This window comes from Pelodiscus sinensis, chromosome 21, assembly GCF_049634645.1.
Source record: "Pelodiscus sinensis isolate JC-2024 chromosome 21, ASM4963464v1, whole genome shotgun sequence".
NCBI lineage: Eukaryota > Metazoa > Chordata > Testudines > Trionychidae > Pelodiscus > Pelodiscus sinensis.
The window spans coordinates 24,215,034-24,237,497 of NC_134731.1; the positions used below are offsets into that span (position 1 = coordinate 24,215,034).

Here is a 22,464-nt window from a genome sequence, read left to right on the forward strand (position 1 = left end):
TTGTCGACCAATCCGCGTCTAGACTGCCGCGCTGTGCCGGATCAGCTGGTTGTCGGCACAGCGTGGCGGCCATTTTTATTTTAACGAAGTGGGGATTCTTTAAATCCCCGCGTCATTGACTATGTTGGGTAAACTAGTTTACATGGCTCCGTCGAAGGTGCCATGTAGTCTAGACATACCCACAGGCTATGTCTAGACTGGCAAGTTTTTCCACAAAATCATCTGATTTTGCGGAACAACTTGCCAGCTGTCTACACTGGCCGTTTGAATTTCCGCAAGAACACTAACGATCTCATGTAAGATCGTCAGTGTTCTTGCGGAAATACTGTGCTGCTCCCGTTCGGGCAAAAGCCCTCTTGCACAAAGCATTTGCACAAGAGGGCCAGTGTAAACAGCACAGGACTGTTTTCCGCAAAAAAGCCCCGATCGCAAAAATGGTGCAAAACCGCGTCTAGATTGGCCATGGACGCTTTTCCGCAGAAAGTGCTTTTGAGGAAAAGCGTCCTGCCAATCTAGACGCGATTTTTCCGAAAATGCTTTTAACGGAAAACTCTTCTGTTAAAAGCATTTTCGGAAAATCATGCCAGTGTAGACGTAGCCAAAGGGTTCAGAGATGTGTCTAACGGAAGAGCGATACTGAGCATACCTGACGGCAATTCACTTTTGCCACTAGGGCAGCAGAGCCACAGCAAGTGGCCATCAGGGCTGGTCTATTTTCACAGGTTTTCGCCCACCATTATTCAGCCTGAATAATGGTACAAAAACCCCTTTTGTAATGATTTTTAACTAAGGGGGGGGGGCTCCCACTCAGATGGGCTCCCTTTAAAGAGGAAGTGAGTTCCCCCCTGTGTGTGTACAAGACACACACACCATCCTTCAAATAGAGATTCACAGACGACCTTATTGCCCATCAAACTACACCGCACAGGAGACTTTTTCCTCACTCTGACATCTCTCTTCCTATAAGCTAGTCAGCAGAAGCCTTGAGATTCTGAGCCCCCCAATGGGAAGCACAGTCCCCTCCAAGGAGCTGGGACAGGCAGCAATGTTTGCTATACTTCTGTCATTTGTATTGGAAGGTTTCATTAGAACAGCCCTCACAGCAGCACATGGCAAAAAGAGTGTGTACTCAGCAAATGCATGTCATGGGCCATCCCAGCCCAAGCCCTGGGGAGCTTATCTGCTTCCTCAGGAAATCTGATATTTATTAGAAGGAACCCAGGTCCTTCACTATTTCTGGTCCTTCACTATTACTTTTTTTAGGAGAAAGCAGCGATTATTTCTTGCTCACCTGGTTCACAGTCTTCAGAAACACTACTCTTCTCAGACCTAATAAGGAGAAGCAGACATGAGACATGGTAAAGGAACTATCATGGGATAGCTTAAAAAATTCAGGCTTATGTACAGTGCAGTAAATAGACAAAAGGGGGGCATTTCAAGGGATTAAAAAACTCGCTCTGACTTCAATTCTTCCTCTGCATAAGGGAAAACTAAAGATCCCACAGACATTGATGGTCCTAGCAGCAGAGCACTCAAGGCTCTCGTTGAAAGAATTCATGACAATTCTCAGGGTCTATGGTGTCAGTAAACCTTTGCAACTTCCCTTCTTTAAGGCTTATACAACTTGTCAGCAAGGGTATGTCTACACTGCATCCCGCTGTAGGCAGAGGAATGCAGATACGGCAGGTCAACATTGCAAATGAAGCGGGGATTTAAATATCCCGCACTTCATTTGCATAAAAATGGCCACCGCTTTTTGCCAATGTGGCACTTTGTCGGCAAAAAGTGGCAGTCTAGAGGGGGATCTGTCGAGAAAGAAAGCCTTTTTTGACAGTTCCCTTATGCCTCCTGCAAGGAGGTTTACAGGATCTGTCAAAAAAGGCTGTCTCTCGACAGGTCCTCCTCTGGACTGCCGCTTTTTGCCGACAAAGTGCAGTGTCAGCAAAAAGCAGCGGACATTTTTATGCAAATGAAGCACAGGCAAAGTGCCGCGTCGGTAAAAAGAGGCAGCCATTTTTATGCAAATGAAGCACGGGATATTTAAATCCCCGCTTCATTTGCAATGTCGACCTGCCTAATCTGCATGCCTCTGCCAATAGAAGGATGCAGTCTAGACATACTCCAAGTGAGGTCATGATAACATATTTTCATAAGGAAGCGAGGATGTGTCTACACAGCAGCGTTATTTCGGAATAATGGACGTCATTCTGAAATAACTATTCGAGTGTCTACACAGCTAGCTCATTATTTCAAAATAATTTCAAAATAATGGGCAACTTATTTTGGTGTTCATAAACCTCATTCCACGAGGAATAATGCCTCTTCCGGAACAGCTATTTCTGAATAGCGGTAGTGTGGACACTCCACTGCTGCTATTTCGAAATAAGCTATTTCAGAGTATTTCTTCTGGAATAGCTTGTTCCAAAATAGTTGTGCAGTGTAGACACAGCCTGAGAGAGATTACAGGATGGCATGGTGTGGCATTAGTTTCGGAAGGGCAAATGTCATTTTTAGCTTACCAGCGTAAATCCTGCTTTACATCAGTGTGAAGTATCCACAGTACAGGTTTGCACTGAGGTAATTAGAGATCCAGGTGCCACCCAGCTGATTAGCAGAACACCCAAAGCGACTACAACCGGCAGCATGTGTTTCTACTGGTGGTACATATCCGCACATGTATTGGTGCACACAATAAAATGTATTCCACACATGGATGGAAAAAATTAGAGGGAACATTGGCAGTGGGCGCTCAGCAGCTTGGGAAATCCAGCTTAAAACATGTGAGGCCTGATCACACATCCACTGCAGTCAGTGGCTGATAGGCTAACTGAAATGTAGTTTTGCAGTTAAGGCACTTGCTTAGGATTCCAGAGATCTGGGTGGAATTTTTTTTTGTTCTGCCACTGATTCCCCACAAAACCTCTGTCTACTCACTTAGTGCCCCTATCTCTCAGTTCCCCATCTGCAAAATGGGGTAATAGCACTGTCCTGCCTCTCTGGGGTGTCATGAAAATGAACCCAGTAATAATTTTCAGGTACCATGGAAATGAGGGCTGTGTAAGTATCCATCTAAACAGCAAAACCCTGGTTAACATCAGCAGCGCAGAATCAGGTCCTAATTTGCAGTACCCGTCAGGCACTAATTTAGCAAAGATTATGCATAGACACATAGACGCTAGAGCTTTCCATATACACAATATATCTTCCTATATATTATCTACTAAATATATGAGAGAGTTTGTGCATCTGTCTGTGTCTCTCTGTCTGTCTGGGAGTCCGTTTGTTCGAGAACTCCTCTTAAATGGTCAGAGCTAGGACCACCATATTTGGTAGGCAGCTTCCTCTTGTTATAACTTAAAGCAAGTTCAGGGTTTGGTTGTGCCAGGACAATGGGATGTGCCTGGTAGGAGGGAGAGATATACTCCAGAGTGACCACAGGGGGCATCAAGGGGCCAGAAACGGGGACCAGAGAGCAATAACCCCCTTGGGCCAGTAGGAGGCAGGAGTGGAGAAAGGAACAGCTATCTACTATATATTTCAGAGAATTTGTCTGATTGTGTCTGTCGGTCTCCCAGCTGGGGGACATGCACCCCTCCCCATGGCTGCACCTGTTGCAACTGCAACAGCCATGGAGAGGTGTTTCTCACCTGGCCCCAAGCTGCTGCGGTGAGAGAGGGCTGGGGTTGTCCTCTTTCCTCCAGGCAGGCTGCACACTGATCCCCTCCTCCCCAGCCTCACCCAAGAACAATGATTTAAATGAAACAAACAAAAAAAACCACCTTAATTGAATTAAGGACCTGAGCCACACCAGGTAAATCTTGTAGTACAGTGATTCCCAAACTTTTCAGCATCACGCCCCCTTTTTGATTTTTGAGAAACCCTCTTGCCCTCTCCCCCTCCCCCAGCAACAAAACATGTTGGCTACGTCTACATTGGCACCCTTTTCCGGAAATGTTTAAAACGGAACAGTTTTCTGTTATAAATATTTCCAGAAAAAGCGCGTCTACATTGGCAGGATGCTTTTCCGGAAAAACACTTTTTCCGAAAAAGCGTCCATGGCCAATGTAGACGCGCTCTTCCACAAAAAAGCCCCGATCGTCATTTTCGCGATTGGGGCTTTTTTGCGGAAAAGACTACTGTGCTGTCTACACTGGCCCTTTTCCGGAACAGTTTTTCCGGAAAAGGACTTTTGCCCGAACGGGAGCAGCATAGTTTTTCCGGAAAAACACTGACAATTTTACAGTAGATCGTCATTGCTTTTCTGGAAAAGCAAGTGGCCAGTGTAGACAGCTGGCAAGTTATTCCGGAAAAGCGTCTGCTTTTCCGGAATAAGTGGCCCAGTGTAGACACAGCCATTGAGGAAAAAAAAAGGAACTGACCGGGGCCGAAAAACAAAAATAGCATGGGGATTAAAGGGGGGCGGAGAGGGGGCTGGGTCGCTTTGCGCCCCCCCAGAATTCCTTCACACCCCCCAGTCTGGGAACTCATGTTCTAGTACTAATATAAAGGAACATCCAATCCAGTGCCCACTGTTGTTAGCTCTTTAAACCCTTTCATTGACTTGAATGAGTGTTTGGTCTGACCCTATATTTATATATCAGTTCTGACATTTCCGCAATCTATTTTCAGTACAATCAGTTCAGACCCTGCATCTCTTCCTTTAGCAGTCTGCATTGTGCAAACCCCCAACACCACATTTGAAATACAGACTCCCCAATGGCAATGACTCATTGGAGGCCTGATTGAGCAGAACACCTAAGCACAGGTCCAAGTGTTTTGCTGAAGAGGCGCATGGGCGCTCTCACCCTTAAGTTGAGCATGTGCCTACACACCTTGATGAATCCTTGCCAAAGCGCTGTGACTCTGGGATGTTGGATTCTGCTTGTAAAAGGCTGCCTGTCCCTGGGCCACATTTCTTAAACCTGGGGCAACAGACAAAGCAGCGGATGCTTTTGCAAGCTCTAACGCTTGCACCGGAGCAAAGACCTGTCCATTGTCAGAGTTTTGGAAGACTCCCTCTTGCGCCAGAGACTTTGCCATGTTTCAAACTTGGCTGAGACTAGCACAAAAGTATCCATCTCACAACTATGCCAAACGGCAGGATACAGAGCATGACCCAAATTCCACTTTAAGGTCTGTCAGCTCCCCAGCGCTTGTTGCCTTGAAGTCAATATCATCACGCCAATCTCCCGGTCTCGGGGGCGGAAGAACACGGGGAATGTGACCATCAGGTGTTAAGAATTTTAGATCAATACCTTCCTTGTACTGAAACACTCTGTGACAGTTCAGTGCTCAGCATGTGACAGCAAGCCCCAGACAAAGAGGAATTGATTCATCAGCCGTCGTTTTGGTCACGTGTTCCGCATGTTTACTTATTTCCCGATAGGCCCTCACCAAAGCAACCGGTTTATCCGTTCTTGGAAATTCTGGCCTTGCCCGTATGCGATGGCTGCCAGTTTGACCAACGTATCAGTGGTTGAATAGGGACCTGCAGGGCTAAAAGCATGACCTGCAACACACTGAGCTGACAAGCCAAGGCTCTGTAATTGGGGCCTGCACCAGACTCGCATTATGTATGAATCTGTAACATACACAAGTGAATGGGTCACATACACAGTCTAGCTGCAAAAGACCAGGTCCTCTCTCTGGTTTAAGAGTAGCTTCTTTAGATTTAACTTTCATCTGCTCTTAATCAAATCAAATCAAATATAATGATACCTAGCTCTTGGATTTCAATAAGTTGAAACTGAAATAGCCATGTGCTCACAGACTTTAGGGCCAGTTTAGGTGAATTTGATTTTAAAAAACCCCACCTTCAGTTAAACCGGATCAATTCTGCACACCCGAAGAACAGCGAGCAGCACTCACGAGCTGAGCCGCGTGTGTCCTGTCCAGGACATCAGCACGGTGACACAGCAGTGCCTAGGCAGCGCAATGGTTGTCACTGGTGTCCAGTCTCTGCCCTCAACTGTAATCACCTCAGGATACTGGCAGAGACCTTTTACCTGCGGGATTCACCATCCATCGCAAAGGTAAAGAGGGAGACGGAACCGGTGCCGAACGGCCCAAGACCTTTAGGGCTAGAATGTTAACAACCTCAATGGGCTCGTCTACACTGCATGCCAAGTCAAGTTTGACCCCACATGCCCCTTCAACCAGCACCCATGGCCTGTCAAGCTGCAGACTCAAGTCAGATGGAAGTGTGAACGCACTGGCATGGCTCCGAGATCTGGTCTACCAATTCCATGCAGCTGGACACACTGAGTCCACCAGCCCAGGTCCCACAGACCTGGGGATACCAGGCAGTGTAGACACACCCAGTGTGGCCCCACAAAGGCCTCTCATCATTGTTCCAGAGCACCAGCGGATTTCTGCCCTGGGCTTCACTGGGGCCAGTTGGAGAAGAGACGTGGGAGTCGGCTGAGCCTCCAAAAGGGAGTTCTCAGAATAGCCTCGACCCCAATAGCACACCCCAGGGCCTGTGGAAGGAATCACACCCCTCTGGGCTAATACCAACCCAGAGCCCTTCACTCAGGCTACGTCTACGCTGCACAGTTATTTTGGAATAAGCTATTCCGGAATAGTGATTCCAAAATAGCACATTTCGAAATAGCACATCTACACTGCAGGGAAGCTTCAAAATTAGTCCGAGGCAGGCTTCCCTAATGTAGACGTGCTATCTCGATTTAGAGCCCCAGGAGGAATAACTTAGAATAGCCCTGGTGATGGGCTATTTCGAAATAGCAGAAACGGAGCGTCTACACTTACTGGCTGTGTCTACACTGGCATGAATTTCCAGAAATGCTTAAAATGGAATACTATTCCGTTTTCAGTTTTTCCGGAAAAGGAGCATCTACATTGGCAGGCTGCTTTTCCGGAAAAGCCCTTTTTCCGGAAAAGTGTTTGTGGCCAATGTAGACGCGCTTTTCCGGAAAAGAGCCCCGATCGCCATTTTCGTGATCAGGGCTTTTTTCCGGAAAAGACTACTGGGCTGTCTACACTGGCCCTTTTCCGGAACAGTGTTCCAGAATAAGGAGTTATGCCCAAGCGGGAGCAGAATAGTTTTTCCGGAATAGCGGCTGATTTTGTACAGTAGAGCATCATTGCTTTTCCGGAAATTCAAGGGCCAGTGTAGACAGCTCGCAGCTTATTCCGGAAAAGCGGCTGATTTTCCAGAATAAGTGGCCCAGTGTAAACACAGCCACCTTGTTTTGAAATAGCTATTTCAGAAGAGGCATTATTCTTTGTAGAATGAGGTTTACAGAAGTCGGAATAAGCCATCCATTATTGCGAAATTATTTCAAAATAATGGAATTGCTGTGCAGACACTCGCACAGTTATTTCAGAGTAATAGCCGTTATTCCGAAATAACTTTGCTGTGTAGACACATCCTCAGAGAGTTGCAGCTGCATACTGCCACGTACCAGCACCATTAAACTGGTCACAGACCAGAACATCTCTCCCCTGGCTCTGTGCTCATAAGTCACCCCGTTTACATGTGGAATCATAGAATCATAGAATACTAGGACTGGAAGGGACCGCGAGAGGTAATCAAGTCCAGTCCCCTGCCCTCATGGCAGAACCAAATACTGTCTAGACCATCCCTGATAGACATTTATCTAACCTGCTCTTAAATATCTCCAGAGATGGGGATTCCACAACCTCCCTGGGGAATTTATTCCAGTGTTTGACTACCCTAACAGCTAGGAACTTTTTCCTAATGTCCAACCTGAACCTCCCGTGCTGCAGTTCAAGCTCACTGCTCTTTGTTCTATCCTCAGAGGCCAAGATGAACAAGTTTTCTCCCTGCTCCTTATGTACAATGTTAACACCTAATCAATACGTTTTCTAAGTGCATTGCCAGCATGGATACCGTGAGGTACACATGGCTACACTTGCAGCACTTGAAGCTTATAAACTATTGACGTAAATTTAAAAACAGAATAAAGCACCAGGATCTAGTCAGACCTCCTCAATGCAGGCTGCAGAACCTCACCCACCCACTCCTGTAACAGACCCAGAGAAGCTGGCTGAGTTACAAGTCCTCAAGTCATCATTTCAAGGCTTCAAGTCAGAGAATCCATCCATCACACCAGTTTAAACTTGCAAGTGACCCATGTCTCAGGCTGCACAGGAAGACAAAAAATCCCCAGGGGCCTCTACCAATCTTTCCCAACCCCAAATCTGGCCATCGGTTGGACCCTGGATCTATGGGTAAGACTCAACAGCATTCTCTGTAGTACCTCACAGCCCCCTCCATATAGTGTCCCAGCACCTTTTGGACTCTGAGTTTGATTACCCGGAGGTTGGTCAGTTATGAATGTACCCTTCTTATAAAGCATGGCCCATTAGACCGCAGCCTGAAGGGGATTTTCTAGACCTATTTTATGCATCTCAGAAAGGAAATCTTCTCTTAGCTTGTCTGCACAAGCAGTGAGCTGGTCCCTTTTGTTCAAACTCAGTGGTTTTGATCTCTCTCTTTTTTTCGTTGTTGTTGCAATCAGCCCCCAGTATCGGGAGGATCTGATTTCTCTAGTAGCTTACTAATAGTAGCAAGGGTGGGCACACCGTCAAAGGAAAATATAAGCCCCCTGGTTTTCATTTGTGTGCTCAGACAAAGCTCTTACAGGTACCACAAACCAGCAAAGCACTCGGTCCCTTTCATTTCACTCCCCTTAGACATGTGTTTTCCTGATTTCAGATGGCTGCCAGCCGAGGATTGCAAGAGCATGCTCCAAACTCACAGGATGATGAAAAAAATATTGCCTCCCTCCACTTGCAGGGACTATCTTTGGAAGTAATATTCCCCGTGCCAACAGCGCACTCCGCACTGCACAAGTGAGAAAAGACGATACAGTCCCTGCTCTGAGGAGTTTGCAAGCTAAACCGACAGGTGCAAAACCACGACACCATGCTAATCTGGACCTAATTTGGGGCAAAACCCAAAGTTCTTGTTCAGTTCTGGCAAAAAACCTTACTGCCTCTGACTCCCACATCTGGTCCTGAAAGTGTCCTGTGAGTGATACTAAAACACCCCCCCACACGCCCCACTTGGGCTGAGGGCATACTTTTTACATGCATCTCCCACCCCCACCCCCGGCAATCTCCCAGCATTGCCGTGCCCAACAGCAGCTGGAATGTGGAAGCCACATACCTGTTATTAGCCTGCGGAGTCCCTGCCAGGTCCAGCACTGTCATTCGGTGTGGTTCTGGAGAGATTTCGCCGGACGGGCTGGAGGGCTCCAGCTTGGTTGGATCTTTGGTAAATTTACTCCCTGTTCCGCAGCGAGGTTTCATCATGAAAAACAAAAGCAGGATTAGCCACAGAAGAATTCTAATGCTAGAGGCACAGTCGCACCTCTCCTGCATCTACCAAACCAGTCAGCAGCTTAAAGAGTGCAGGGCCATCCCTCGGTGTTATGGGGCTCTACGCAGTTCTATAGGGTGCCCCTATGTCTGGTGGCAGCCGGGGGAGGGAAGGGAGGATAACAAGTTTTGAGAGCTGTGATGTTATAATCACCAGCAACACGCCAATGAAACATTTTGAAAGCAAATCTTAAACTCAGGTCCTGTCAGCTAATAATTCAGGAAACTGACAGTACATACCAGGGGTTGGCAAATGCCTGTAAAATGGCTTTGTTGCCACTTGCATGGCTCTTTCACGGGGTTAATATGCTGCTAATAAGTCAGGCAGGGTGGGTTTTTTTACTTTTAAGTTAACTAGCCTCTCTCCAGAGGAAGCAGAGCCACTGAACACGGACAGGAAGAGGCGGGAGGGGGGATATTAAGACCCAGGGGTACCCCAAATTTCCAGGCGCCCTACGCAACTGCATATTCTGCGTATGGGTAAGGACGGTACCACGTGAGCATCTGGGTTACACATGAAGGACGTGTCAATACTGCAATCGGATGGTGTGACTGCAGCTCAGCCGATGTCCTGAGTGAATGTAAGACTCAGTCGGGTCCTGGAGCATGGGGCACTTCAGCGTGGGCTGGAGAAACCTGCCTGGAACCCTGACCTGAAGGAAGACCTGAGCTAGCTAGACGAACGTGAGGTCTACTCAAGCAGCAGTTGGGCCTTGTGACTTCAGTACAGACCCCCCCAGGAAAACCTTCTCTTTGCCCTTCAGCAACCCACCAGTAGCTGTAATGATGCACCAGCAATGATCTCGGAGATGGAAAGAGCGCTATGAAGCCAGCATCGGAAATGAAAATCGGGTGCTACAGAGAGAAGCTGAATGGAGAGCTGAAGGGCTGGGGGAAGGAGGGAGCAGAATTATGCTGACAAGCCGCACAAACTAGGCACGTGTCTCATTATATCTGTAACACTGGAACTTTGCTCGGCTCCAAGCCTCACAGCCGCTACCTCCTTTTGAAGCATGTACAATCTATGGCAATGTAAAATCCCCTTTCTTTTCGGCTCTGGCATATGAAGGAGGGCAGAGCTTCGCAATGGGAACACTAAGCAGCATGGAGCTTTAAAGATGCCATTTATCTTCTGACAGTTCAACTGGGGCCTTTTAATTTACTTTTCCCAGGTACCAAAATCTTGCTCTTGCAACAATGAAGCCTGACTTAAGCACCTGCCCAGGGGAGCAGCAAAAATAGGTTTCCTAGGAGCGGTGGGTTTTTAATTAAATGTTGAGCAAAACTGCAGTGGAAACCTTGGGATACTTTGTAGATGGCAACTTAAAATGCAGCTTCACTCTGACAAAGTGTAATGTAAAAATGGGACCGCCTTACTCAGCAGATCCGGTTCTTTTGTGTACTCATATCTGCTGACTTGAGTTTTTACTGCTTCTTGCTTCTGTTAGCTCTGCAGAGACCAGACGGCTAGAAGGGAGTGAGCTGGAATGTCTTCCAATCTTGTTGATCAACAACAAAATTGTTTCCTAATTTCCAGTCAGTTACACTTGCCCAAACCTCATGGTAGGCAATGGGGTTGCTAGTGAGGGCTAACCAGGAACATAACAAAGTTTTACAGGTGCCACTGAAAGCTTAATGTGCCCTGTAGGACCTTTATAAATAGCAGTTAAAGGCGTTGGCCAGTAAAATCTTTTAAACTGATAAAAGCACCCCGCTTGACTCTCAGATCCTAGCTCCAGTTTGCTAAGCTCTTCATTAGAGAAAATAAGTTTTTCCTTGTAAACTGAGCCCAGTGGGTATGGAATCACTGTCAGACAATAAAATACATGACCAAATGGTGCCATTTTTACAGCAACATTTCAGATATACATCAGATGAAGATAGGAAGAAGCCAATGACGCAATCTTTTGGGTGCCTTTTCACAGTATTTGAAAAGAAGGCTCCGATCTTACTGCAATGTGCTTCATTTTATTCTATTCCTCTGAGGAAGTGGGTTTTACACATGAAAGCTGATGCCCTCATAAATCTCTTAGGGTATGTCTACACTACCACCCTAGTTCGAACTAGGGTGGTAATGTAGGCATACCGCACTTGCAAATGAAGCCCGGGATTTGAATTTCCCGGGCTTCATTTGCATAAGCCGGCCGGCGCCATTTTTAAATGCCGGCTTGTTCGAACCCCGTGCCGCGCGGCTACACGCGGCACGGGCTAGATAGTTCGAACTAGCAAGCCATTCCGCACTATCTGTACACCTCGTTCGAACAAGCCGGCATTTAAAAATGGCTCCGGCTGGCTTATGCAAATGAAGCCCGGGAAATTCAAATCCCGGGCTTCATTTGCAAGTGCGGTATGCCTACATTACCCCGCTAGTTCGAACTAGCGGGGTAGTGTAGACATACCCTTAGTCTTTAAGGTACCAAAGAACTCCTTGCTGTTTTCTCGTTTTATGTGTGAGAAGTTGTTTGAAATGGCATCTCTTCATATAACATTATTCTCAGTGCAAGTAAAAAGGAACAGACAACAAAGCCAAGCAGTTAAACCGAAGTACTTGGGGATTTTTGTTGTTTTCCTTTTTGTTGATCAAAAAAGTCACGTTAGCACTTCATGTGCAAAGGAGAGAGAATAACTTACAAATAGATGCCCCCGCTTTTGTAAAGCCTTTCAAATACTCTATGGATTTCTAGGGGGTGAAATTTACCTTGTACACATAACCAGCTCATGGTCTATGCCCCACTAAAGTCCCACATCAGCCCTATTTCAAGGGCTAAAAGGAGACTTATGGGATGGATAGGTTGTGAGCTGCTCCTATGCATGGAGTGACTTTCCTTCGACTCGTGTATATTATACAGATAAGGTTTTATCTTTGGTGAGCATAACATAAGGCCTTCACTTGTGGCTGGTTAGGGATTACATCATTTGAACTCTACTTCTCTGGGTTCTATTCACAGACAATAAATCACAGAATGTTAATAACGTACCTGTAAAAATTCTCTCATCAAACATCCTGAAAGCAAGGGGGAAAAAAAGAAAGAGGAGCATCTAGTGAATCAATTTCAGATACCATTTATTAACAGTATGTTCAGTAAGAACCATGTTGGGTTTATTCATCCCTTTTCCTTTAAAAAAAGCACTGTAATTTTTTTGCCCAAATCCAACAATAACAATATGTGTCTTTCATCTAAAGCACCTTAACATCTGCTCCTAAGTCATGTTCTCCATTTCATTAACTGTATTAAATAAAGCTGTTACTTTCCGGCTTTAGCAGAAAGCTACGTGGCCAAGGCAGTTTAAGATGCCTTTCTGCTATTTAGTCAAGCCCATTTACCATTTTCCATTAAGGCAGGAATATCTGCAAGTTTTTCTGTCTTTTGTATACATGCAATTGTGGGACCTCTGGTAACTTTACTATAAAAACTCACCTGAAGAGCTAAGTGGGTCTGGCCCATGAAAGCTCATCACCTAATAAACCATCTTGTTATTCTTTAAAGTGCTACATAGTTCTGTCTTTTGTTTTAGCTAGACCAGACTAACAAGGCTGCATCGTTATCACTTAAGAAAGTGTTCACTAAGCTCAGTCCTACAGCTCTTATGTGAGCAGAAAGAAAGTATTACGTTTGGAGCTGGTTAGAATAATTTTGATAGAACCTTATTTTATCAGCATATGCAGATCCATCAAAACCAAAACACAGCAAACATTAGCTCTGTTTCCCTTAAGCTTTTGATTCGGCAGAAAACAGTGAAAAAGTTGAACCAGGTCGAAACATCCCATTCTGGTATTTTCAGAACGATGTCGTGTTGTTTCGAAATGTTGTGTATTTGTATATTGCGCCCTACAGAATAAAAGAGTCAACGCTGAAAATTAAAATTCTCTCAAAACCAAATGTGCCGATTGGGCATGTAAAAGGTTAACCAGTTAACCTTAATGGGTGAGGCTCACCGGGTCTGGTTAACTAGCAGAATAGTGGCTGGAGCTGTTCCCTGCCCGCCCTGGGCAGAGCAGCCCCTGTCCATGGCAGGCCTGGTCAAACCCCACTCCCACTTCAGGTTACATGCTGGCTACAGAGCCCTCAGCAAACCTCCCTGGGAGAAGAGCTGAGAGCAGCCCTTGCTGGCCTCACTTCCAGGGAGGTTTCACTGTGGGCTCTGCAGTAGAAAGCTGATTTATGCTTTATATTACAGAGCCAGCCACATGTGTCACTGCGTCACCGCTATGATTTTGAGCAGCTACCTGGAGACGTTTTCAAACTTATTTTCACATCCCTAGTTCCGATTGACTCGAAACAACAATATTTTCTGCATTTCCCTTGGGGAGAATTATCAACGTTTTCAGCTCTCATTGCACATCTTGGAATCGAAAACGACCTTCGTGGAACAGAACTTCTGCCCTCGCACAATGCTACTGCCACAGAACGGACATGCTGCTTCTTCCCCGGACGCGTTATTCACTGCGTCTCTCCATAGGGGGGGAGCCAGCGCGCTGGAGTTTATCAGTCTTCTAAAGGAATCACAATGGGCCACGAGATTAATAAATTACTAAGCAGAGCAGAGCTGACAGCCTTGCCAGGCTCCTTGGCAAGGTCGGGGGGGAGGAGCTCTGTGGCCCTAAAAGGGGCGGGGCCTCAAACAGAAGGGGCAAAGCTGGTTCAGTCAAACGTCAGTGCCCCCCTCCCCCCCCCCAGGCCTCAGAGCCGCCTGGAGCGCATCGTGCGGTGCCCTGGTGGCAATTTAACGGACCTGGGACTCCAGGCACCTCTGCTACTGCAGTAGCAGCAGTGGTGGCTAACAGCTTGGGCCCCTTTGAAATGACCGGGCCCCGGGGCAGTTGCTGGCTTGGTCCCCTCCCTCAGCATGCTTGACTGTGTGCACTGCAAAGCACCAGGGACAAATCCAAGCTGTACAGTTCAGATGAAGATTTTTCTACAGGGGTTGGCCTGAGGTCCAGCTCTAAAAAACCTAATCTTGCTTCATCTACACCCTCTCGGCCGGGATAAGAACGTTCTTTGGTGACATAATATAAACAGGAGTCATCTTGCCAGCTGGTGAAAGGGAAAGTGAAGAAGAATTTGTGACTGGATTCACTGGATTTTTCAGCTGGAAACTGAGTGGCAGCAGGTGTCTAGAAATCCACATCTGGCACTGATGTCCTTCCTACCTCTTCTATATTTTTATAGCCTAGGCTCCAAGAAATTCCACTCCTCATAGGTGCCTTTGCATTTTGCAGGTGCTAGCAAAGACTTTACTCAGAGAATGACTGAATTTTCTCAAAAGAGCCCGTAATTAAAGGAGTGTGGTTTTTGTCTCCCTCCCCAAACAAAGGGAGCTTTTGTTGACTACATAATCCACAACTCTGAGGAAGGATGAAAACTATGTTAAGAGTTTTGTCTGTTCCAGATGAGCCCAAGAAGGAGGAAACAAAAACAGTGCATAGGAGAGGGAACCCCACAAAATGAGGAGAAAGATTGTCAGGGCATTGGCCTGAGTCTGGCTCTGCTGCAAACCTTGGGTACATTCCTCCACACCTCAGTTTTCCATCTGCACAATGAGGATATATATATATATATTATAGGTGAGAGGATTATTCTAAGAGGGGTGGGTGAGATTCTGTGGCCTGCACTGTGCAGGGGGTCAGACTAGATGATCATAATGGTCCCTTCTGACCTTAAAGTCTATGAGTCTATGAGGATAACAGCACTGTCGTGCCCCACCAGCATGATGTGAGGATACACACATAACAATTCCAAGGTCCTGAGTACTATGGGGATGGGGGCCACATAAGCTGACAGAGTTAGATAGGAAATGTCATTGTCCCTGCTGGAGAGATGAGGAGAGATCAGATACACAAAAAACGGAGACGTCATTGTGCAGTTTTGCACCCCGTTCCTACCCTAGTGCAAAAGTAGAAACCACTATAAAAAACATGACCTACCAGGGGCTATCAGGCAAATATAGCTCAAGGAAAATTACTGTCTCTCTCAATATGCACTCAGCCAGCACAATCTAAATTTGTCACATGCCATTTTGACAGCATATTTCATATGCAGGCAGATAAAACTCTTGAAAGGTTTGGATGATCGAGAACCATCATCACGGAGGCACTTATGACAGAACATTTGTGGTTCTTATGTTATGTTCTTATGTTTGTTATTGTAGGGATAAGTATAAATACTGGACAACTGGTTTTGATTTGGTAAAAAAAAGAGAGAGCGAGCAAGCGGGCAAAACAGTTAATTGGGGAGAAATATCAAAATCACATACCGTATTTTCCGGCGTACAAGACGACTTTTGATGTTAAAAAACATCCCCCAAAAATCGGGGGTTGTCTTATACGCCGGGTATACGGCTTTGCGGCTTTGCAAAGCCTCGGGGGAAGCCGGCGGCAGGGCATCCCAGGGGACCGTCTCCAGCAGACCAGGGACACCGGGAGCAAAGCCGGGGAGGCGGAGGGGCGCTGGGGTATAAGACGAAACCCTATCTTTTAACTAAAAAATTAGGGGGTCGTCTTATACGCCCAGTAGCCTTATACGCCGGAAAATACGGTACCTACCTGTTGGCAAAAACAAATACATTATTTATTCAGCACATGGTAAGTCAAGTTTTAGGCCTATTCTCCATCACAGCTGGCTAGAAAAAAGCTCTCAGTAAAACCCTATTGGAAAAAATCTTTTCTCACCTGTTGAATCTGCCCAATGTACTTATTACACTCTCATCCCAAACTGATTCAAGGGGAACCCTTCTCTTTGCCTGTTTAGGAACAATTCCCAAGGTACCTCAACTGCACATGTGGCTATAGTTCTGTGTGGAAGTTTGTTTGAAACACTGAGTGGATAAATAGAAAAACTGATCCAATCCTTGCTGTTCTAATGTAATTCAAAAAACAATTCCGAATATAATTTTCTGGTTACTATTCAGGGACTAAATCCAGAGCAGGACGCTGCTTCCTGAACACTCCCACAAAACAGGCAGACTACAATACCTTCCAGGTCACCTCTTTGCAGTCTCTCTGATTAGCAGTGTACCTTTTAATGACAAAGTGGATGTTGTGCCTTTCCTCCAGGATTCGTTTGAGTTTGGGGACGCCGTAGGTGCAGGGTCGTTTGAATGGTATTTTGTCAGGGATCCCAATGATTTCCACTGCCTCTGGATCGCAGGCAATCTTCCGGTATGGCACGGGAACCATGTGGTCCAAACCCAAAGCTTCAGCTGAAAGGTTAACGGATGGCTTTAATTTGCAAGCGGGGTTGGTTGGTTTGTTTGTTTTTTTAAGAAAACAAACGAGAAGGTGAAGACAACACATTCAAGAAGATCTGCAAAACAGGCATGCCTGCTGTCCTGCAATCATCCTTTTTCTCCAGCCACAGAGCCCCAGGCTCCAAGCTTAATTTATCCCTGGTCATTGCCAAAAGCTGCTCCTAAGGGAGAATTTAAAGAGGGAAATAAAGCAGAGGGCAAATAAAATCTAAATTACATTTAAAAAATGCTGAGATACATCTCAGGTTGCTCAAATCAGGTACCAGAGTTGCCTTGGGCAGCAAGTAACACCTACCAAGGAGAAACCTGTGCCATCGTATACTTGTGATGCGGGTGGAGCCTGTGACAACTTGTCTATACTTACCCGGAGATCAAAACTCCAGAGAGTGATCGTCCGGGGTTTGTAGCTGGAGCTGCGTAACTTAAGTCGACTTTCTCTGACAGTGCAGACCTGACCTTAGATCAAGATACAGAGAATCCAAGATTCCTCAGTACTACTCATATTGCAGCCAGTTTTTCGGTGGAGGTCTTCCACATCGGTACCAACCACGCTCCAGCCTGCTTAGCTTGTGAGATCAAACAAGCCCTGGTACAATAGGGTATAAATACAGCAACCCCGTTCCTCAATAAAAAAAACCACAAAAAGCACACTCATTCTTCATGAACTGAGGCCATTTAATCTATTCCATTTGTGTCTTGCAGATGCTTGTCTGGCTAAAAGATTAAGGAAAATACACCTATGTGGCTGTTCCTAAAAGGGGAATCCATAATTTAACACCACCCAACAAAGCAATTTATGAGCTCCAAGGATGTTAAAAGCAGCGAGAACAACCCATAGCCATATTTTTGCACCACATTCATTTTCAAATAGCGTTAGCTCAGATGTTTCCCCTAAAACTTTGCTGAAGGTACAGAAGACATGCGCTCCGACTGAGAACCTGTGCATTATGCTTCAGACAGGGGCCACTCCACGGCTGAGCGATACATTCAGCGATATGGCGGATTCGAAATGGAAATATTGACATATCCTTACAGAGAAGCCATGAGCCTAGGAACTGCCATGCGATGAGTGTTAAAAAGAGAAGAGCGCGCTAGCATATGGCTTCTGCTGCTGTGTTAGGGAACAAAAATGATTGCTACATAATGTTATGCAAACCACAAGCACTGGAGAAGCATAATGGAATTCTAACTCCTACTCACCATATCTACTGTTAAACAGAATTTGCACGCACTCCCTAAGGGTGTTGATATCTTCAGTTTCTTTTATAAAACTGTCCCATTTATCTATCAAAACAAAATATAAGAAATAAGGAACTTCCATATGGCACCCAGACAGCAGATGCGCTTTTCGCTCGCGAGGTGTTAGGCATCGGGAACAAGGCTTGGCTGTGTTATAAACAGTTATTTCCCCGTCCTAGGCAAGTTCTGTCAGCTTGGTTGATAAGGTCTAGGCTTCACCCACCCACTGAGGCATGTTCCTCTGCAGCTGCACATGTGCAAAAAGGACCTTGAAGGAAATGAACCGTGACATTTCCAATGAAAGACGCTCCAGAACTGAACAAACCCATGACACAATGTTTTCAAATCTCGCGTTAGCTTCCCCTTCCCACCCACTTATTGACATTCTAGAAGAGCGAATGCTTAATTGTGTGTTGCACTGCATATTGCCTAGGCAGGGGCGGTCTCTTCCTCTATTTTCGGACACTGCCCTGCACACCGGGGGCTCCCGTTGTGGTGGAATAGAGCACCACGGAATGTTAGTGGTTTAACGATTTGGAAATCACATGGCGATTTTAGGTTTGCAAAGCCAGGCAGGGCAGAAGGACGGCCAGTCATGGACTTTGGGCAAGTTATTTAATATACATTGTGACACAATTCCCCATTTGGAAAGTGGGGAGACTGGCGCCCTACTTCCACAGAGGGTGTGGTATGCAGTGAAGGACTCTGATGCGTTCGGATGCTAGCTCATGAGGCAGGGAAGGTGGTGTGGGCGCGTAGGTAGAGATGTCTCTGTTGCTATGCTTCCGTACTCTGGCGATGTGTGAGGGGGGCTGAGGGGCCACATGACCCTTCCAGACACCGTAGATGGGAGGTGAAAGGATTCCCAGGGAATTAGTGGGAGGTGGGGGGGTGGGCTGGCACTGGCAGCAAGGGTAGGGCCCCCTCCACGCTCATAGCAGCGGTGGAGGGAAGGGGAGCAACGTGGCTTCGCACCCCCTGCACCAGGCCGTGTCACTCGGGAGAGGGAAACAGGCGGGGTGGGAAGAGAAGGGGCGGGGCAGATCAGGGCTGGAGGGGGCCTTGTCCTGGCCCATCCGAGGGTGATGTGTGTGTGGCGGGTGGCGGGTTACTTCCTCACCAGTCACCAAGGGGGAATTCCGCCCGGCCTCTTCAATGGAGTGAGCTCCAAGTTGCATTAAGGGGGGTGCAGAGTCTGGGCTCTCTCTGGCGCCTGCTTCAGGAGCCAGACAGGGATAAAAGTCCGAGAATCGTAGAATCCCAGGGCTGGCCGCCCTACCAGCCCCTCACGGCAAATGAACCCAAGACATCTGGGGACGGCCAGAGCCCTGAGCCTGGCATCAGCCACTGCGAGCTGACTATTTTAGCTGCCCTGTCGAGCCACGGGGGACCAGCAGAAACAGCCAGGAGCTGGGACTACTGCCAGGAGCCATTCCCATCCCTTGCCTCTTCCTCACAGCACCCTCCCAGCCCAGGCCCAGCGAGCATCATACCTGTTTTGTCGTGGACGATGGAGAAGAGGATGCGCTTTGACGAATGCACATTCTGGATGAGCGGGCCACCCGGGGCTGCCGATTTCTGTCCTGGACACAAGGAAACAGAAGTTGAAAGGAACTATAAGAACCCGATCGCCTCGTACAAGCAGAGGCAAGAGGCCTGCCCAAGCGCGCACATCAGGTTCACCCTCGCTAGACCCCATGGCACTGAGCACAGGACTGGCGAAGAGAGACCCTTGCATTCTGTTCCCCGCTTGGACGCTGGCCTGGGGCTTGTGTGGCTGTGGGCCTGTCACGGACGCCTTCTCTGAGCCATACGCATACGGGAGAGCGCGAGAGACGGGGGAGAGGCAAAGGCTTGGACAACACCAAACTGCAGAGCTGTACGCCTGTGGCGGCATGGGCGGGTGGTCTAGCAGGGTCTGGCCATGGTGCCACAGCCACCAGGGCGCCTGATCCTGCTCAGAGCGGGTCCAGATGACACACTGGTGGCCCACATGCCCTACACTGCTACGACTCAAAGGCAAGCCCAGAAAGTCATCTTCAGAGCGTTTTAATACAGAGCCACGCAAAGGGGGGGGGAAATCCCTTAAATTCTCTCCAAAACCCTCCGCGGACTCTCTGACCCCCCTCAGAAGTAGACACTCTGTCAGGTTGCACCAGGCTCTGCATCAGTTAGTTTAAAAGCCAAAACGGCGCCGGTGTTAGCTTGGTCTGTAGCACACACGTGTGCGGCTCTGCTTCCCGAAGGGCCTGGGGTCCGTGCCTTCGGAGGGAGCGTGTCTCCGGGGCTGCCGCAGAGACACCTCCTCGCTAGACTGTACAACTCTGACCCAGCACAGGGGCGTGCGTGGGGAGGCAGGAAACGCCGAGACTTTGTTGTACCAGGGAATGAGGGGGATTCCCAAACACAGATTCCGCCCCCCCGCCAAAACCCAGGCCTACAGGCAGGTCGTGGGCTGTCGTTAGGAAGCCACAATGGTGGCCGAGGATTTGTGAGGCTGCGGATTTCAGAACGGTCAGCTAGCAAGTGGCTGGCTGATCCCTGATCCCCTGCAGTCACCTGGAGCCTTTGGGTCACTGCCCCGCCACCGCCAGTGAGGGTTTTCCTCAGTTGTGCTCTGACGATGCACCAGACGCTCCCAGTGACGGACAATAACCAGCCTGGACACACATTTACCGGGGGTAGCCCCTGGCAGGCCGCCGCTGCTTGATTTACCCGAGCATCCACAGGTACGGCCGCTTGAGGCCCCCGTTGGCCGCGGACTGCCGTTCCTGGCCAATGGGAACTGCAGGAAGGGGTGACCGGGTTCATGTGACTTCCTGCCGCTCCCACTGGCTGCGAGTGATGACCTGTGGCCAAAGGGAACTGCAAGCAGCCACACCTGTGGAAGCACAGGTGAGCAAAGCGCCAGCGGTCTGCCGGGGACTAACCCTGGTGAAGCGCCTCCAGCTTATTGCCCACAGACGCTCAAGCCCAAGCACTGCGGCATGACACACATGGTCCCCCATACCCGAGGGTGAGACGCACCCAAAGGGGACAGGGAGTGCCGTGAAATTCTACCTGAGGTGGGCTCAAAGGAAACGGAAGCAACGGCGCTAACCCCCAACACTACTCCTTGTCTCTTTGGGACAGACCCGAAGCCCCCCAAAGTCAATGGGAGTCTCTCCATCGACTTCAACGGGCTGTCTCTAGGCCAGATCCTCCTATGTGAGAAAACGCAAGGCTATTACCACAGCAGTCGCTGTACTCCTGTGAGGAAGGCACCTTCAGCTCTCCTGAGGGCCTGGGCATCAGCATCTCGCTGGCTGCATTCACCCCGTGCAGGCTGGCAGACATCTCCTGCTTTAGGTCCGTGGCGATCTGCGTAGGCAGCGAGACACCGTATAAGAAATTGGTCATGGCTACAGTGGATGGAGTGTCTTGACTGGCTGGTTTAGTGATCTGGTTATTTGAACCGGAATCCCGACCGCCCTTGGACGCTAGGGAGGTACAATTCAACTCTACATTAGGGTTCGCCTCTCTGCTGGGCTCGTCTGCTGGCCTAAATGGAAAAAAAAGAAAGAAGAGGAAAACACAGGTACTTTCAAGGTCCATCATACGGCATCTGACACAGGAACTGCACGCTACAGCCGGCGTATGGCAAACAACGTCCGCTACGAGAACCACCGCTCGGGCTCAGCTGGCGTGGCAACACGGAACATGCAATCTCAGCCTTGTTGGATGTCGGCTGAATCAGCCTGACGGGTCGGGGCTCAAAGATTCCTGGCGCAAGGGAGACAGGTTTGGCTCAAACAGCCATGGGGGGGAGGAACACTGTACGGGCGGGTGTGTGCCAAAGCTGTCTGCGTTACAGGTCTTAATGGCGCATGTCGGGGAACACAGGCGAAAAAGCAACAACGAGGCAAGGGAAAGCAAGCTTCAAAGCCATCCTTTCAAGGCAGTCCAGCAGGGTGGGAAGGACCCTTCATCTTTAATCTAATGACTGGCCCAGCTTCCTCGTTGCTGACATTTCCAACTAGGGCAACGGTCAAAGGAGCTGAAACTTCTCCAACTTCTCCCTCTGCTAACTTCCTCTTTTCTCCTCTTTCTCTTTCTCGCAAGAAGGGAAAGTCAGTCTTTACATTGAGATTTATGAGCCAGACCCACAGCTGGTGAAAACTGGCCTAGTTCCACAACCCAAGGGGCGGGGAGAGGAATGACATAGTTCAATGCAACCTGCAAGGGTGAAATTGTGGAGGGAATTCACCATCATGCACTGGTCGAGGATAAAGCATCACTGAGTGTTACTCAAAATAAGGCTTCATTGGAGCTCAGGGGGTGAGAAGACCTTGTACTGCCCATCTGAACAGGGCGAATTTCACCTCACGTCAGAAGAGATCTGCCCATTTCCTAGAGTGGCCTCTCATTGTATGGGCCCAAGTGGAGATGCCCAGTGATTTGCAGAGGTTCTCCCTCCAGGTCTCTCTCTTTTCAAACTGGAAGCCGTAGAAGCGCCGCAAGAGCCTCAAGCTTGGCAGACCCAAATATTTATACATGCCAAATTAGAGGCCACTTTTGGAAATGTGGCTGTGATAGCAGGGAGGGGGCCTGGCCCCCATTTCACCCCCTTCA

At 48.1% G+C, this 22,464-nt stretch overlaps 1 protein-coding gene across 7 annotated transcripts in view; it reads right to left on the reverse strand.

Moving 5' to 3' along the window:
• Nucleotides 1-22,464, reverse strand: part of GTF2IRD1 (GTF2I repeat domain containing 1) — a 207,256-nt gene that overhangs the window by 65,235 nt on the left and 119,557 nt on the right. For all 7 annotated transcript variants that reach the window (XM_075904297.1, XM_075904298.1, XM_075904295.1 and 4 more), the window contains exons 6-12: nt 21,084-21,394; nt 19,347-19,436; nt 17,815-17,898; nt 16,383-16,566; nt 12,345-12,370; nt 9,155-9,275; nt 1,292-1,329 (exon numbers count right to left, since the gene is read on the reverse strand). In XM_075904297.1, coding sequence (XP_075760412.1) covers nt 1,292-1,329; nt 9,155-9,275; nt 12,345-12,370; nt 16,383-16,566; nt 17,815-17,898; nt 19,347-19,436; nt 21,084-21,394 — 854 coding nt within the window. The remainder of the gene's footprint in view (nt 1-1,291; nt 1,330-9,154; nt 9,276-12,344; nt 12,371-16,382; nt 16,567-17,814; nt 17,899-19,346; nt 19,437-21,083; nt 21,395-22,464) is intronic.